At 37.2% G+C, this 18,550-nt stretch overlaps 1 protein-coding gene and 1 long non-coding RNA gene across 7 annotated transcripts in view; one reads left to right on the top strand and one right to left on the bottom strand.

Moving 5' to 3' along the window:
* The window catches only part of LOC113669383 (uncharacterized), a 35,740-nt gene that overhangs the window by 2,153 nt on the left and 15,037 nt on the right, over positions 1-18,550 (bottom strand). For 3 of the 6 annotated variants that reach the window (XM_089208014.1, XM_089208013.1, XM_089208012.1), the window contains exons 2-6: positions 2,831-3,012; positions 2,215-2,453; positions 1,580-1,978; positions 891-956; positions 55-135 (exon numbers count right to left, since the gene is read on the bottom strand). In XM_089208014.1, coding sequence (XP_089064140.1) covers positions 55-135; positions 891-956; positions 1,580-1,978; positions 2,215-2,453; positions 2,831-3,012 — 967 coding nt within the window. Of the gene's footprint in view, positions 1-54; positions 136-890; positions 957-1,579; positions 1,979-2,214; positions 2,454-2,830; positions 3,013-10,693; positions 12,693-13,092; positions 13,180-13,853; positions 13,920-14,409; positions 14,782-15,004; positions 15,247-15,658; positions 15,841-18,550 lie in introns of those variants that run through there. The other 3 variants (XM_089208017.1, XM_089208016.1, XM_089208015.1) reach the window with 2 other exon arrangements.
* On the top strand, positions 6,790-8,477 carry LOC149044736 (uncharacterized). Its single transcript, XR_016186880.1, has 3 exons — positions 6,790-6,866; positions 7,046-7,179; positions 8,090-8,477. It is a non-coding gene; the product is annotated as an uncharacterized LOC149044736 (long non-coding RNA).

The raw sequence follows: 18,550 nt of genomic DNA, 5'->3' as shown, positions 1-18,550 counted from the left end.
GAAATTCTTTCTTGGTCAATCATGGGAGGTGAAGGGTTAAGAGCTTCTGCCTACCTCCAATATCTTTGCCACTCAGGAAAATCATGATCTGCTTCTTTTCTTTAATCCTTAAAGTTTTAATCGGACGATCCAAGCCTAGAATGAAAATAATAATTGACGAAATGAAGCAACTATGGTGATTAATAATGGTAATAGGACCGAGTGGAGTCCAATTCGGTCTGTAATCATATGAGGGGTTGATAAAATTGGACGACCGCGAGGCGGGTTTCTGATTTATCAATCACGAGTATGATTACCGACAGACTTGGACGAAAGAAAGTTCTGTTACTAAGTAATCAAAACTTTGAAAAAATTTGAGAACGAAACTGGACATTTATTTTACGTTTTCATAAAAAAACAAGCAAACAAACAGACAAACAAAAAACAGTTAACTTGGTGAAATGCGAGACAATAGCGCGCACACATGACGTGTTCTGTCCACTTACAGGCATGAAGTGTTTCATGTCCCTTTAAATGTCCTATTTCACCGTCCAATATAAGTATGACGCGTACACTGTTCTATTAGTGCTCAAATCGGGCTGGTGATAACCAACCACGTTCGAGAGTTTTGTTATAGTTTTGATTATGACATAAAAATCTGAGGCGGAACTAGGTTTTTGTTCTGGGAAAAGGGAGGGGAGGTTGTGGCAGATACACGTTGATTGAAACAAACTTGTTCTACGGATGCCCACGACAGGTACAACTTAATTGGAAACTGCTACTTGCTACATCGTATAATCTTGCAACTCCAGAAAAAGAAAGAAACTCCTGTGTTTGCTTATAAACAATGGTAACTTGCATACGATACCACACATATCACAAAAAGTACGTATTGAACTGTTCAAGCAAACCTTTTTGTCTGCTGAGTTCTTCTGAAGGAGGTTCTGGGGCATCCACCCCACCTGAATCCAATGGCTCTGAAAATTCAACAACGAAGCAGATTAAAAGTCCTGTTCTATTTCAAAAGCCATTTTACACCTGCTTCATCAAAACTCTTGTAAAGCCGCGGAAATTTTATTTTCACCAATTACTTTTGTCAAAAGTAATCTCGCAGTCTTTAAAAATCGGGTTCGTAGAAAGTAACTCGAAGTTTTTGATTTTTATGTTAACTTTTATCGTCATCTTTAATACGTTTCAATGTGCAACTTGGTAGCGGAGACATCTTTTAATAATACCTTATTCGAATGTAAATATATTCAAAAGTCATACAGTACATGAAAGGGAGATCACGGAGGTTATCCCTATCACAAACGGCCTACTTACTCACTACTTTAAGCATTCAACATATAGAAATATATAGTGCAGAGTACATTTCAGCCAAGATCAAAATATCTGCTCTTAAAAAATTATGTGTCGTATATGTTGTGGTTCAATTTTATCCTTGGTTCAAATTTTACTTTCCTTTGTTTCAAACTCATTATCATACATTACAATACCCAAAACAAAAACAAAAAAAATTGAACTAAGAATAAAATTGAACCACAACATACACAAAACGACTCTAAAAGGAAAAAAAGGAGGAAAAGCAACACAAGCTAACCTAACTGATGACTGGGCCCCAAAGGAACTCCTTGCTGAGCTGAAGAGAAAGTTCCCCTCATGTCATGTGCATCCACACCACCTTCGGTTATCAACGGAAGCGTTTGCTCCCGTAAAACGATGTTCTCCTCTGTGTTATATGTATTGACATCACCTTCTTGTTGAGTTGGATGATTTCCTCGACTTCTTCTTTTGTGAAACCCTATCGAGACTGTGACCACGGCCACTAGTAGTACGATCACCACGAATATAACCCAAAGCCACAGGTTTTTAACGATTAAATTTTCCTCTCCTGGCTGAATTGTTTTAGATTCTACCAACTCAGGAACAATTTTTGGTATCTCGTCATCCTCCTTAATGGCAGTGCCGTTAGGATGACCTCTAACTTTTGAGTCATTACCTTAAAAACAAAAATAAAAAAAAGAGCGAACAAAAATCAATCAAAATAAACCAAAAAAAACAAAAAGCTTAGATCCAACTAAACAACCCACTCAGTTAGTACCAAAAATTTTAAAGAATTGAACTAAGCACACTAATTTCAAAAATGGATTGTCATCTGAAGGAAAAAGATTTTAAATCCCTCATTCAAAAGTTGTCTTACTAAGTATCAAAGCAAATCGAAGTGAATTAACTTACTTGGGACGGGAGTTTTTGGCAGCACTCGTTTTGGTGCACAAACGCGGTTATGCTTAGTTGTGCATGCCTGTATTTCGTCCTCAGTCATAGCATCACATTTAGGTGAACACTTATCACAGCCAACATCGTGGTGGTGGTAATATCCTTCTTCACATCCGTCACAAGTGTGTCGAGAAAATATTGTACACTTTGTTATCTTTTTAGATCGTCCAGGTAAACAGTTGGAGTATGTATCACACCTTAAATAGAGGAAGGAAAATAGTACCTTTAGGATAGAAAGCTTAAATACTAAAATGAACTAAATTTACTTTGAATAACAATCAATTTAAGAAGGTTTCATTGCAAAAGTTTACCAAAAGGCTTGTCGAAAAACTATCTTTGCATCCTTTTAGCCTCGTGTCGCGTTCACAAAAGAGAGAAGCTGTTAACAATAACCCGCCTACGTGGTAAAATTGTGCTCTAACCATTATAGCGTGATAAGTTTAGTTTAAAGGAAACGAACGTAGAGAAAAGGAAATCAAAAAACGTGTTGTAAGAACAGGAGACAAAGAAGGAATTAGAGTGTAACGTTATGTACAATATTATAAAGAGAAACGTGACATAACACCAAACTTACTTTATGCACTCCTCCATCCCTGTGCTGTCCGAGTAATCATAGCCAGGAATGCAAGGTTGACATTCAGTGTTTTTGGTTTTTGTGCAAGGTTCTTTCAAACCAAACCCAAGGGTGCAGCCTGAGCAAACGCTGCATGTTTTACCGTCCCAAAAATAATTTTCTGGGCAATCACCGGCTGCGAACTAAAAAGAAATAAAAAATAAATAAATAATAAATAAATAATTAAATAAAATAGAAAATGATTAAGTAGGTAAATAGATAAATTATCATATAAATGAATAGATAGTACGAGTATCAATCCGGCACAATACCGAGACGCTTAATCAGCTTTCAGATATAATGGGCTTTGCTTTGATGTACTGGGCTTTGCTTCTACCAGCCGCATTCCCACGTAAATTCTCAGCCATTTTGCTTGTAAACTCGACATTCTATTTTTCCTAAATGCCCCGGCAACTTAGAACAAACGTAACGAAATTCAAAAACTTAAAAAAATTTTGTCGGACTACGGCTTCAATTATTTTGTTGAAGTGACACAGTCTGGGGCATTTATTTAAACAAGTTGTCACATCTATTCAGATGGTAATATTAGAGCTTGGTTAGCCTACGTGTAGCTGTACCCTCCCTCTTAACTCTTTAACTCCCAGGAGTGATTAACATAAACCTTCTCCCTAGATTATCCATACATTATTCAGCAAACAGGTAATGAAAATATTCAAGCTTATCGGGTAGAAGTTGTTATCTTGATCTAGCAACGAGTTCTCATAACTAAATTACAAGGAAATGTGTAGCAGCTAGTGGGGAGAATTAACAATCAGATCTTGGCAGTTAAAGGGTTAAGGTGAAACGGGAGCGAGGGGACGTCTATGAAAACCTGACACTGATCGTAACTGTGATGTCTCGATATATCAAGCCGCACCAGAGATCGATCGCCTTTCTTCTCTAAAAGAAACTGTTCACTATATTTTCTGTGCCGCCCGTTAAACCTCTCATGGAAGACGGGGTGCAATATCTCGATGAACTTGAGCCAAGAGGATTGTCCACCTTCAACTTTCGGTGCTGCGAATCTCATGTTTCTTGCAGCGATCCCATCGACTGAGAAATGAGTCGCTCTTTCTTCACACGTGCAGCCTAACTATCTCTTAAAGAAATCTGTAAAACCTTGAGATCCTGTGGCAAATGATCCAGCTTTTTAGAAAACTGTGGTACTGTCTATATTTAAATTTAAGCAGAAACCGTGTGGACGTTGAATGAAATCTGGTTTCGTGTAAGCGCGATGCTAATCGAACAAATATCGCCAATTTTTTTCTATATCCTGAAAACAAAGTATTCAATTGAACGCGGATAATAAACTGCACATTTGCCCGAAATAGTGGAAAATGACTTGAATTGTTGTTTACTTCGATTACCGTTCTGGCTAGGAAGCAAGAAGTATTTTTAAGTTACATAATTTTGCATAGATTAGAGTGACGTCATTGAATACGGTTAGTGTCAGGTTTTCGTTCGGGGGGAGGGTACGGCTACACGTAGGCTAGAACTCGGCCACAACAGAGTAGTAACCAAGCGTTAAGTCCTAAGTTACGACCCTGTTTTTTTCTCGTAAAATAACATTTGTTTTGAAATGTCATTCGTGCTATGTAATCCCTTGAAGTGCGAAGTGCATGAGAAGTCGAAAAAAGATAATCCGACTGAGGCTTTTTTCGGCTGTAATCAAACCCCTAATCGTATATTATTAAAGTACCACTTTATACGATTCAGATAAACGCCAACAGCTTTGCGCCAAAGTGGAGTCAATATTTGTTCGTCTGGGAGGTCTGTGATGTAGTTCGCGTAAACAAAACACATAATTACATCACAAGAGTACTTAGAAATTTTCAGAGATGTGCTTTCGAAGCATATGTCTATCTGTAGTACAAAAAAATCTATTTGGCCGACAACAACATGGAAAAATGACGCAAATTTCCAACAGAGGCCAACAATGATAGAATAAGCAAATGTCCACAGTCGACACGTTCCTACCGGAAAGCACTATGACGCCCTACTCAAGAGGAAATTGCATTAGCCAAGCATGTTAAAACTCTCTTCCCACGCATTCTTGTGTGGCCTAAATAGCTGTCAATTTGAGACTGATGTTAACTTCTAAGCAAAGAAACCATGTATTACCTCAAACGCTGGATTTTATGATTCTATAACGTTGACCATTTAGTTCCTTGCAGAGATTAACACCTTTTTTTTCCCTTACGATTCCGATATTTTATCTTGCAAACAGGCAAAGAGAACATTCAGGCTTATCAGCTGAAGGATGTTATTTTGACATAACATTAAATTATCTTGTCTAATTTAGGAAAGAAATATAAGGGATTTTTAGGGGAGAATTTTTCACTGAATCTTAGGAGTCAACTAGAACGGGTGGCGAAATGGCGGTGGTGCTATTGGTACCCCGCCAAAGAAAATGAACACGTTTTGCAAACATGAGTAGAAGAGATAGCAATTCAAACATCATAACATACCGATATTGCAGCTCTCACTAGCAAAATTGACCAAATCATGAGGAACGTATACATGTTGAGGGTCTCTGAGTTTTACGCATTATCAAATACAATGTGAAGCAGTCTCTCTGTTTACCTGTTCTTGTTGAATTTGAAACATGAGTTTAAGTATCCCGAGGTTTGTTTTCCCGACCACAATGAAAACATAAAGGCTCCTGTCAAAGGGTTATTATGAGACCGTGTCGACTGGAAAGTTCTAGAATGGATAAAGTTTCATGTGTAGTACTGATTGAACTTCCTAATTTTCCTAACTTTTTTCGTTATCGTGATTAAGAGGCAACAGAAGTCTGTAAACTTTACTTTTCACAGAGCTTATACTTTTCCAAGCGCTTAATACAAAATAATACAAACTAGAATGCTAAATGTTGGATGAATTCCACATCTAATACTATTTGTCTTTCTCTATTATGTTTCTCTGAAGCCCGATCAAACTTTTGTCAGATAGCGGTATAATTTACAGTCAAGTCAATTAACCTGATGAGGCATTTACACCAAAGTTTAAACATAAATAAATTAGAGAAATTATACAACCTTCAATTTGACCCTAAAAAAATTACATGTCATACATGCGTGACGGAGGTCTGTGCAGACAGTCGGCTGCGCTATGCAACGTATTTCTTACTAATAACCGCTTTTCTACCGTTTATTTCGGTTAGCAAAGGGTTTACATCTAAATTTCTCAAAATTAACTTCTCTTGGAATTCAAGAAGACAGCGATAGACTCAACTGGTTGAGATTATTTCGGGATTACCGTCGAGAATCGAGTGAGCGGTATAATTTACAGTCAAGTCAATTAACCTGATGAGGCATTTTCACCAAAGTTTAAACATAAATAAATTAGAGAAATTATACAACCTTCAATTTGACCCTAAAAAAATTACATGTCATACATGCGTGACGGAGGTCTGTGCAGACAGTCGGCTGCGCTATGCAACGTATTTCTTACTAATAACCGCTTTTCTACCGTTTATTTCGGTTAGCAAAGGGTTTACATCTAAATTTCTCAAAATTAACTTCTCTTGGAATTCAAGAAGACAGCGATAGACTCAACTGGTTGAGATTATTTCGGGATTACCGTCGAGAATCGAGTGAGCGGTATAATTTACAGTCAAGTCAATTAACCTGATGAGGCATTTTCACCAAAGTTTAAACATAAATAAATTAGAGAAATTATACAACCTTCAATTTGACCCTAAAAAAATTACATGTCATACATGCGTGACGGAGGTCTGTGCATACAGTCGGCTGCGCTATGCAACGTATTTCTTACTAATAACCGCTTTTCTACCGTTTATTTCGGTTAGCAAAGGGTTTACATCTAGATTTCTCAAAATTAACTTCTCTTGGAATTCAAGAAGACAGCGATAGACTCAACTGGTTGAGATTATTTCGGGATTACCGTCGAGAATCGAGTGACGACTGTAAGCCGAAGTTATTTTATCCCGGCGATTACAAAGAACAAGTGGTGCTATCTTTCGCAGCCGGTATAGGTAAGCAACTTTGCGCACTAGAAGAATGTACATTTAGCTAATTTCAACCAGTTAATGGATCACTATGCAAGGTATTGTAATCTATAGTGTATAGAATGCAAAAAGAAATATTTTGAATGAATCTCTAAAGAGAAACCACCGTCAGATTTATTTCTTTTAAAGTTGTTTTACCTTTCCAGGAGATTCCGTCCGGTAAAGATGCCTACAAGTAATTTGTTAATTATAATTGTCATGATAACAACTACTCAATTTGCTAGCACCATATTCGTGGTTGCTGTTTTGGTATCAGGAGTCAATGAGGAGGGGGAATTCGGTGAGTAAGCCTGAAAGTTTGAAAAGATTTTTTCTCCTTCTTCTTCTCTTTTGATAACTATTAAGCAGATTTCCTCAATCTCTTGAAAATTGCTAAATTTGATGATTCATCCACCATGACCTCGCTCGGAATGCAACCCTTGTGGCTTGACATCTAAAAACGCATTTTTTTTGGTGCTATTTTTAAAAAGACGACATCATCTTTAAAAACCGGAAGAAAGTGGACTTGTCAATCATAGGAAAGCAACAATACCAGATATAAAACTCTAGACGAAGTGCAACTTTAAGAAGTTCAGATTGTGTGATATCTTGAGCGAAGTCTTCAGTCCACTGGCTGTTTTTGCAACTTTCTCACGACACTAAATGAATATGTTAAAGTTGAAATGCAAATGCAATCGGTTGTCGATCGTGATTAAGAGACAAAAAAAGTTATGCTATATTTTTATTTACTTAAGCTGTACGATTTTGGTGTAAAATCAACCCATAACCCGAGGCTTTATTAGGCATTTTTTGTTCTAACTATGTTTGGAAGTGTTCATACTTTTGCAAGTAAACAATGCCTATAACTTCCTCAGCTTGATTGAACCCGGTGCGGTCACTCTGAAGTACAAAATATATGTAAACCTCGGAGGAAAAAATGCGAGAAAATACACCTAAGGTCTCACAAGTACTATGAGAATTAATTATGACCTAGTTCCTTGAATAAAAGGAGAATAGAGAGAAACAATCCTTCTCTCGTCAAGTTGAAATGAAAGGAAAGAAAACCATTATAGGACAATCTCTACATTGAAGGGGCTTTATCAAAGTGTTCTCAAAACTGATACAAACATCCTCTCTACAAATTGATTTTCTTTGCCTCTGGGTAAGAGAAACGTAAAACTAATTGTGCTGATTACTCTGTGTTTGAACAGGACAGTGGGTCGTGGAAGCCTTATAACTGCGCGTCCAGTCCAGCAACGTACCAAATTTCCATCAGCCGATTGATTTCCATGTCTCACTTAGACTGTTGTTGACGATTGCAAAGTAACTTTTAGGTAGTCAAAACATTTTATCGATCCATAGGTAGTAGTTGGAAAGGATATTTTTTCAAAAACATTTGTGAATATTTCTTAGCCTTGTTGAAACGTTAAGGTCAATGCAAAATGTATTTTTTAAAAGGAAATTTTGCTGTAGTTGTTGAGTAGTCTGGTTCGGAATCGAACACCTTGATGTATAGAAACTGCACAGAATGAAGAATTGAAATTGTAATTCAAACAATGTAAACTCAAAAAGGAGATAAAATTGTTCACCCTTCCCCAGTGTTATTGTGGAAAGTATATACAATTTACATACAAAGGTCTAATTTATAGTCGATTTCAAGGAAGAATGCGTGTAAACGAATCAGCCCATGGGGAAAAAAAAGCACTCGTACGATAGAGTTATTCGTGGTAACTTATCCTAAAAACAGGATTATGTTTAGTTTTATGCTTCGAGTCAATAACACCGGCACGAGACAAAAAAATTAATTGATTAAGATAACATAGACATTGCTTAATCAATACTTAACGTAAATCATGATTGCTTACCCATCGGAAATGGCTCTACTGGAGTCATTTCTGATACTTTCCTCGTTCGAGGAATCAAATCGTTAAGACAAGCGAGTCAATTATCAAGTCAAGTGACGGAAAGACAGTAGCAAAAAAGAAACATGCTTCTTTTGCTCTTTGCCATTATCTTCATGCATGTGTGATTAACAAATTTTTCCATAATAGACCAGTCAAATCATTTTTATCGTCAGGGAAGGGGAAACAGAGTGGGTCAGTCGCTTGCCAAAAAAGTACATAGAGGGACTATTTAACCCTTTACAGCCTAACATCAGTATTAATATTCTTCATACTGTTGTCTGTACATTTACTAAGGTGCTGACAAGGAGAATTTGTCCAACAATCAAGAGTTTCTTTAGTTGGTGTCATTTCCCTTATTCTTATGACATTAAGGTTTAATTCAGTGGTGATGTTGTAAGGATAAATTAGATGCTAGTCAGTCTTAGGGCTTAAAAAGAAAAAACTGAACGCCAATTAACTGCCAATTAGGTGGGAAAATAAGAATATTACAGAACCTTATGGGGGGATTAGGTAAATTTTGTCTGACACAAGCTTTCGACTCTCCCCAGTTGATAAATGAGATTTGTCTTTCAAATTCCTTCTTGAATGATAACGACCGGAAGTCAGCGATACTTCCGGCCGCCAAAACGTCAGAACTTGACATGCGCATTGCTTTACAACTCGCTTTTTTACTCTTTACGGTGGCTAATTTACGTTTTCAACCCAGTTGTTAACACTAAATTACCTGCTATACTCTCCCACCGACGCAGCACCACAGTTTCTTTAGAAACTTACCCCTTCATCGCTTTACAACTGAGTCGACCGGAGCTGAATGAAAATTTAACGGCTAGCAATTTGCACAGCCTGATTATTTACAAGAAATACAGAAGTTTCCAATCCAAGAAACTTTCAAGGGTTCGAGGTGCAATGCTTCCGAGAGAAGCATTCGAGTGTTTTTGAGGTCTAGGCAATCGACAAGCGAAAACGTACATTATGCATAGTTTGGCCAAGTGTTTTGGAACCAAGCAAGTAAGTGATTAAAAGAAAGTTTTCGTTTGCACATGGTGAACTCAATTTATCGCTCCGTGTTACATATTACAAACTTACTAAGAAAAGCATTTGGTTCAATTTTTAAAAGACTTTAAGCTATCCTGAAGCGTGGTACACATTTACAATTGTATTGCTGTGAAGTGGCTGGCGAATGGAAGAAACGAATTTTTATGCATGCCATTTCGAAGATGAGCATTAGTAACTAAAGATTCTGGCAGAGCGTAGCAATTTCATGGAAAAATCTACAATTCATCGTTAAAATATTGAAGGTAAGTGGCTGGGATTTTATTTCTGTTATGCCAGCGCTATACTTTTTTTATTGTTGACTGAGAGGGCAGGCGATAGGCACTTGTTTCGAGTTCTGTGAGATATGCACGCACGCTTCAATTTTCGTGGCGCGTGTAGTCAAAAAGAAATCAAAAGGTATCTCAATGCCTGATCTTGTTAGCGTTTATAGAATCTATTGGCTTTCCTAATCAAAGGCGGCTCTCAATGGATCGAGTGTTCTATATCTTTCTTTTTATTCTGGTGACACTTATATTTACGAAGTTTGTATAACTATTTTCAATTCTCAAGGCTTTCAAAATTCCTACAACATGATATCCTAGAAGGACTCAACAATCGACTCTATTTTTCACGCATGATGTAAACGACGTATCGGATTTTTCCCGTTAAATGTCTCCAATCTATGGTTTTTTTTCCATCAAGTCGATCATTAATTTGAACACAAAAAGTTAAGGAAACTGTTCAGAATTTTGGGATTATAGCAACCCTCATGAGTGTCGACCCGTCCAAGTCAAAGAAGAAAATTGAGGCAGGGCTAAAATTGATTAATGAAGTTATCTTGAAATCTTGTCTATGGCACTCTGAATGATCCAAAGTCAGTACCAACATTTATCTTTATTAACTCTATGTTAAGGATAATTAGCTAAAATCAAATCAATATGGGTTATTTTAATTACAACCAACCTTAGCTATAGTAAATACATGTAACCGATAGCCTGCTCTTAAATACAGTCAAGAAAAAATATCTTCTCTCGATACTATATACTTGAGTCTTTTCAAATTTAAATATAGATCATGTTTCAATAACTTACAGAATTAACTTGTTGCTAAACGTTCTGTGCAAAGGAAATGTTATCCAAACATTCACGAATAAGATAAGGACAATTTCATTTAAATCATTTTCTAAAAAATTCTCTCTAGAATGTACAAAGAAGAAAAATACCTAGAACACTATCAGAGCACAATAACGTGCTTTCATTTTTCTGCCGGCCCAAGGATAAAAAAAATTATTAGAAAAGTTCTTCGATTTATTGGATCTACCTCGTGTAAATATATGAAAATACAGATCATTTCATGCGCAGGTAACATTTTTGCAAGTATCTACTCGTTACCATTTTCTAAAATTTACAAACCTGTACATTCCTCGTAAAAATGATACTGAAAACACTAGAAAAAACCATGATTTGGAAACTTCGTTAAAATGCGCACATCTACCAAGTACAAATATAAAAGGAGGAATAATTGTTACAAAAAAAAATTTCAGATTAGAAAAACGAATGATTAGGAACTAGATAGTTTGCTTCGTTCATGCATTAGTCACTTTTTTAGTCAACAGAAAATAAGGTATAAAACAAACCAAAAAGAAAGAAAGAAAAAATAAAAAACGACGAGAAAGATCAACAAAAACGAAACAGATGTAATGTACCTACAATTGAATAATTCAAAACCTGTGCACTAATTTCTCATTGCACAATTTAACAATGCATTTTACTCGAATATCAAAAAAGGAGTCTGGAGTAATGTGTTTAACATTTTTGCTGCTGTCGCTCAAAATTTTCATAAACAATCGTAAATTTTCATAAATTATCGTAAATTTCCAATTGTCATTAGGCTATTAAATTAAAATTGCAGCATAAATAATTGCATTTGTCAGTCAGTAATTAACTTGAAATTTGCACATTATTTTTCAGATGGAATTTTTATTTAAAGAAAGCAATAATATCTATCAATTCGATTCAAATTTCCGGAAGGCTTGGGTGACTTTTAGTGAATCAGTACACAAGGATCACCTTGCGCCACCCCCACCTTACTCCACCCCCCACCTTACCCTTCCTTCTCTTCAGGGGCGATAAAGTCATGCTGCGTTCGACATTATCTAGACTCAAGGACGTAAATTTGTTTTGTTTAACTTTTTAGAAGCCTTCGCCCGCTTAATGTTGAGAAATTTCGCAATAATAAAAATAAATAAATAAATAAATGATTAAAAAAATGCAAATAGAACTTCAATGCGGACAAAACAAAGTACACATTTTTCTATGACTTCAGCCGCGTGTCTGTACGGTCTTTAACAGCCAATCATGGAGGGAGTAGTATTCAACATGAAATAGATACCTTAATGATCCTCGAGCTACTTATATTGTATTCTGTTGTTACAGCATTTTGACCTAAAGCGTGACCTGTTACTAACGGAACAGACACATGGCAAGGTGGAATTCAGTTGCTGATTAGAGAATTACTTAGAAAACAAGGTTATGGCTATGTATTCACCAAAACATTACTTTTTCACACAGGAGTGCTGGTCATACAGCTGTATCAGCAATATCATTCGCGTCAGTTTCTTCTCCTGTGTACTCAGGCACATTAATAGCAGAATCAGCCTCATTTCTTGGAGCCGTATCAAATTGATTTTCCAACTGACTCGCACAATGCGTCAGCCCAGCTCTCCTAGTAGCTTCTACCAGTCCTCTGATGGTGCTCCCCTCTTTTTCGCCAAATGCCTTGAGAAGGTTTTCAATTGGATTTTGCGCTCCTTCCCATCCTCTGGACTCATCTTTAAGATCAAGTTCTTCGGCAATACTTTGCCAGTAAAAATAACCTAAATTAAGAACAATGTATAAAACTGTTTCAAGGAAACATCTTGATAGTTACAGGTTTAGAACTTTGAGGGAAAACTACACGCACCACTGTACACTGCATTTAAAGACAACTTGTTTAATTGATGGTGATTTCCTTATAAGCAAATGCCAAAATTTTAACACACGGATATCGGTCAACCCTTAAACTCCCAAGATCTCTTTAGTAATTCTCCTTACTGTCTCTCATACGATTCTTATGATGTCAATTTGGAGAATGTAGTATTGGATCAACTACTAATCTCCAAATTTATATTTTTCTTTATTCTCATCCGTTCTATGCTTGATATTGTATTGATATTGTAAGGAGAAATTCTCTCTGTGTCACTCGTAAGAGGTAAAGGGTTAAGAGCTTCTGCCTACCTTCAATGTCTTTGTCACTCAGATCATTCTTGATTTGCTTCTTTTCTTTAATCCTTAAATCTTTAATCGGGCGATCCAAGCCTAGAGCTAAAATAATAACGGAAGTAATAAAACAACTATGGTGATTAATAATACTAACAGGACCGAGTGGAGTCCAATTCGGTCTGTAATCATACGAGTGATTGATAAAATCGAACGACCGCGAGCAGACTTGGACGACAGGAAGTTCGGTTACTAAGCAATCAAAACTACGACAAAATTGGAGAAAGAAAATATACATCGGTTATATGTGTTCATAAAAAAAAACAACAACAACAGTTAACTTAGTGAAATGCGAGACAACAGCGCGCGCACATGACGTGTTCTGTCCACTTACACAGGCATGAAGTGTTACGTGTCCCTTTAACTGTCCTATTTCACTGTCCAATTGCAAGCATGACGCGTACACTCAAATCGGGCTGGTGGTAAACAATGACGTTCGAGAATTTTGTTATAGTTTTGAGTGGGACATAAAAATCTGAGGCGGAACCAGGTTTTTGTTCTGGGAAAGGGGAGGGGAGTTTGTGGCGGATACACGTTGATTGAATCACACTTATCCTACGGATGCCCACGTGCATGTTGGAAAACTGCTACTCGCTACATCGTACATTCTTGTAACACCACAAAAAGAAAGAAACTCCTGCATTTGCGTATATACAATGAAAACTTGCATAAGATACCACACATATCACAAAAGTACGTATTGAACTGTTTAAGCAAACCTTTTTGTCTGTTGAGATATTCTGAAGAAGGTTCTGGGGCATCCACCCAACCTGAATCCAATGGCTCTGAAAATTCAACAACAAAGCAGATTAAAGGTCCTGTTCTATTTCAAAAATCATTTTACACCTGCTTCATCAAAACTCTAAGAAAGTCGCGGGAATTTTACTTTCATCAATTACTGTTGTCAAAAGTAGCCTCGCAGTCTTTTAAAATCGGGTTCGAAGAAAGTAACTCGAAGTTTTTGATATTCTATGTCAACTTTCATCGTCATCTATAATACTTTTCAATGTTTAACTTGGTTACGGAGACATCTTTTAATAGTACCTAATTCGAGTGCAAATATGTTTAAAAATCATACAGTACATGATAGAGAGATCCCTGAGGTTATCCGTACAAAAACGGCTGACTAATTATCTACTTTAAGTATTAAATATATAGAAATATATAGTGCAGAGTACATGTCAGTCAAGATAAAAAAATCTGCACTTAAGAAATTGTGTTGTTAACAAAACGACTCTAAAAAGAAAAAAAGAAGGACAGGCAGCACAAACTCACCTAACTCATGCCTTGGCCCCAAAGAGAAAGTTTCCCTCGTGTCATGAGCATCCACACCACCTTCAGTTATCAACGGAATCGTTTGCTCGCGCAAAGCGATGTTCTCTTCTGTGTTATGTGTATTGACATCGCCTTCTGGTTGAGCTGGACGATTTCTTCGACTTCTTATTTTATAAAGCCCTATGGAGCCTATGACCACTAGTACCGTGACGATCACCATGAGTAGAACCCAAGGCCACGGATTTTCAAAGATTAAATTTTCCTCTCGTGGCTGATTTGTTTTAGATTCTTCCAGCTTAGGACCATCTGGTGGTATCTCGTAATCCTTGTCATTGGTAGTGTTGTTAGGATGACCTCCTTTTGAGTCATTACCTTAAAAACAAAAATAAAGTGAACAATAATTAATTAAAATAAACAAAATATGAAAGCTTAGATCCAAATAAACAAACCATTCAGTTAGTACCAAAGATTGCAAAGAACTGAACTAAGCACACAAATTTCAAAAATGGATTGTCACTGAAGGAGAAAAGTTTCTAATCCTTCATTCAAAGTTGTCTTACTAAGTATGGAAGCAAGTGGAAGAGAATCAACTTACTGAAGATAGGAGGAGTTTTAGGCAAAACTCGTTTTGGTGCACAAACGCGGTTATGCTTAGTTGTGCATGCCTGTATTTCGTCCTCGGTCATAGCATCACATCTAGGCGAACACTTATCACAGCCAACATCTTGGTGGTGATAATATCCTTCTTCACATCCGTCACAAGTGGGTCCAGAAAATATTGTACACTTTGTTATCTTTTTAGATCGTCCAGGTAAACAGTTGGAGTATGTATCACACCTTAAATAGAGGAAGGAAAATAGCTCTTTTGGGTAGAAAGCTTAAATACTAAAATGAACTAAATTTACTTTGAATAATAATCAATTTAAGAAGGTTTCATAGCAGAAGTTTATCAAAAGGCTTGTCGAAAAACTATCTTTGCATCCTTTTAGCCTCGTGTCGCGTTCGCAAAAGAGAGAAGCTGTTAACAATAACCCGCCTATGGGGTAAACTGTGCACTTTCTATTATAGCATTATAAGTTTAGTTTAACGGAAACGAACATAGAGAAAACGAAATCAGAAGAAATGTTGTAAAAACAAGAGACAAAGAAGGAAAAGATAGATGAAGCATTTGACAGGTTATTAAGCAGGATTTAGAGAGCAACGTTAAGTACAATATTATAAAGAGAAACGTGACATAACACCTACTCACTTGATGCACTCCTCCATCCCTGTGCTGTTCGAGTAATCATAGCCAAGAATGCATGGTTGACATTCGGTGTTTTTGGTTTTTGTACAAGGTTCCTTCAAACCAAACCCATAGGTGCAGCCTGAGCATGTGGAACATTTTTTTCCATCCCAGAAATTGTTTTCTGGGCAATCACCGACTGCGAACTTAAAATAATATAAAATAAAATTAAATTAACTTTAAAAAAATGATTTAAGTAAATGAATATATAAATTATTATATAAATGAATAAATAAATGAATATACAAATGAGTTGATAAATGAATAGATGACGAAATAAATGCTTTCATAAATCGTTTAAATAATTGGCGAATTCAGAGATGATATTATCAACAATCATAACGATAAGTTACAGTGAAAGATGCTGTTGATCTGGCTAAACAAGGCGGTGTAGTTCACAGGATTCCCTGTGAATGCGGCAAGGTTTACGTCGGCGAGACTGGAAGACCAATACAAGACAGAATAAAGGGGCACGACCGAGACATCCGACTAACCCGTACCTAGACCTCCGCTGTTTCAGAGAACGCCCACAACACCGGACGCCAACCGCTTTGGAATGAGGTTAATTTTATTGATCGTGATCCTCACTGGTACACTCGAAGGGTCTAAGAGGCTATTCACATAATACTTCACCCTCAGAACATCAACGGGGACAGTGCGATAGAAATTCGTGAAGCATGGATGACCACGATCAAAAAACACTACAACCGGAAAGCCGTACGGCAGCGGACCGCCGATGGAATAACTCACTAACATCGAAGATCGAAACACGCCATTCACAGCTGTGACAGAACCAACCAATCACAGCGGAGCATCCTACTTTATAAGGAGACCCGAATCTAGTCGACCTTATCGACTGATGAAGATTAGCAGTATGCATTCGAAACGTCACGATTTGCAAATATTAATTCCGTGAACAGACAGGAACTCAAGAAGCCATTTACCCTCGTTAAATGCACGAAGGAGCAAACAAACAAGCTAAAATAAAAAAAATAAAATAAAAAAAATAAAAGAACGGAAATGATGTTACAGTGCATAATTATCGTTTTCGGACTTTGTTCGTAAAAAATTCCAGCAATATCAACTTATATCTTACCCATGAATCTTGTGTTACTCGTGGGGAATTTAGTTTGTTTCTTACTTTCTCAAAACTGAATATGGAACACAGCGTTGAATTGGAAATATCAGCCGTCGTCGCAAAGTTTGGTCATTTCAGGTTGATATTTTAGTGCAGAGGACGCGAAGAAATTTACAAAGACGAAGAACGAACGCGTAAAGCCATTGTTCAGCTGCTCATTAAGCCTTTTGTTTAGTGACGTTAGTTTTCACTCACCGACGATACCGTAACTGACGCGAGAAAAAGCGGAAAAGTGATGTAATTACACCTTGGTTCCAACATGTTGATTCATAGCGGACAGACAAAAAAATTAAAAGAAAACGCAAGACGAGTATCAATCTGGCACAGTACCGAAACGCTTGTTGGGCTTTCAGATATTATGGGCTTTGCTTCGATGTGTTGGGCTTTGCTTTTACCAGCCGCATTCCCACGTGAATTCTCAGCCATTTCACTTGTAAATTCGACATTCTAATTTTACAAAATGCCCCCGGCAACTTAAAACAAACGTAACGGAATTGGATAACTTAAAACAATTTTGTCAGACTACGGCTGCAACTAATCTGTTGAAGTGACACATTCTGGGGCATTTATCTAAACAAGTTGTCACTTCTATTCAGATAGTAATGTTAGAGCTTGGTTAGCCTACGTGTAGCTGTACCCTCCCCCTTACTCTTAAACTCCCAGAAGTGATTAACATGAAACTTCTCCCTAGATTATCCATACATTATTCCACAAACAGGTTATGAAAATATTCAAACTTATCAGGTAAAGTTGCTATCGTGATCTAGCACCGAGTTCTCATAACTAATTTTCAAGGAAATGTGTAGCAGCTAGTGGGGATCTTGGGATCTTGGCAGTTAAAGGGTTAAGGTGAAACGGGAGCGAGGGAACTTCTATGAAAACCTGACACTGATCGTGACTGTGATGTCTCGATATATCAAGCCGCACCAGATATCGATCGCCTCTCTTCACTTAAAGAAACTGTCCAGTATATTTACTGTGCCGCCCGTTAAACCTCTCATGGAAGACCAGGTGCACTATCTCGATGAACTTGGGCCAAGAGGATTTTCCGCCTTCGACTTTCGGTGCCGCGAATCTCATGTTTCTTGCAGCGATCCCATCGACTGAGAAATGAGTCGCTCTTTCTTCACACGTGCAGCCCAACTATCGCTTAAAGAAATCTGTAAACCTTGAGATTCTGTGGCAAATTATCCAACTTTTTTAGACAACCGTGGCACTCAGTCTACATTTAAATGTAAGCAGAAACCGCGTGGACGTTGAATGAAATCTGGTTTCGTGTAAGCACGTTGCTAATCGAACAAATATCGCCTATTTTTTTTCTATATCATGAAAACAAAGTATGCAATTGAACGCGGATAATAAATTGCAAATTTGCCCGAAATAGTGGAAAATGACTTCACTTGAATCGTTGTTTACTTCGATTACCGTTCTGGCTAGCAAGCAAGAAGTATTTTCAAGTTACATAATTTTGCATAGATTAGAGTGACGTCATTGAATAGGTTAGTGTCAGGTTTTCGTTCGGGGGGAGGGTACGGCTACACGTAGGCTAGAACTCGGCCACAACAGAGTAGTAACCAAGCGTTAAGTCCTAAGTTACGACCCTGTTTTTTTCTCGTAAAATAACATTTGTTTTGAAATGTCATTCGTGCTATGTAATCCCTTGAAGTGCGAAGTGCATGAGAAGTCGAAAAAAGATAATCCGACTGAGGCTTTTTTCG

Source organism: Pocillopora damicornis, chromosome 5 (genome assembly GCF_964200805.1).
Source record: "Pocillopora damicornis chromosome 5, jaPocDami1.2, whole genome shotgun sequence".
In the NCBI taxonomy this organism is placed as follows: domain Eukaryota; kingdom Metazoa; phylum Cnidaria; class Anthozoa; order Scleractinia; family Pocilloporidae; genus Pocillopora; species Pocillopora damicornis.
Note: the sequence above shows the minus strand (reverse complement) of the source record. Positions and strands in the feature narration are given on the sequence as shown.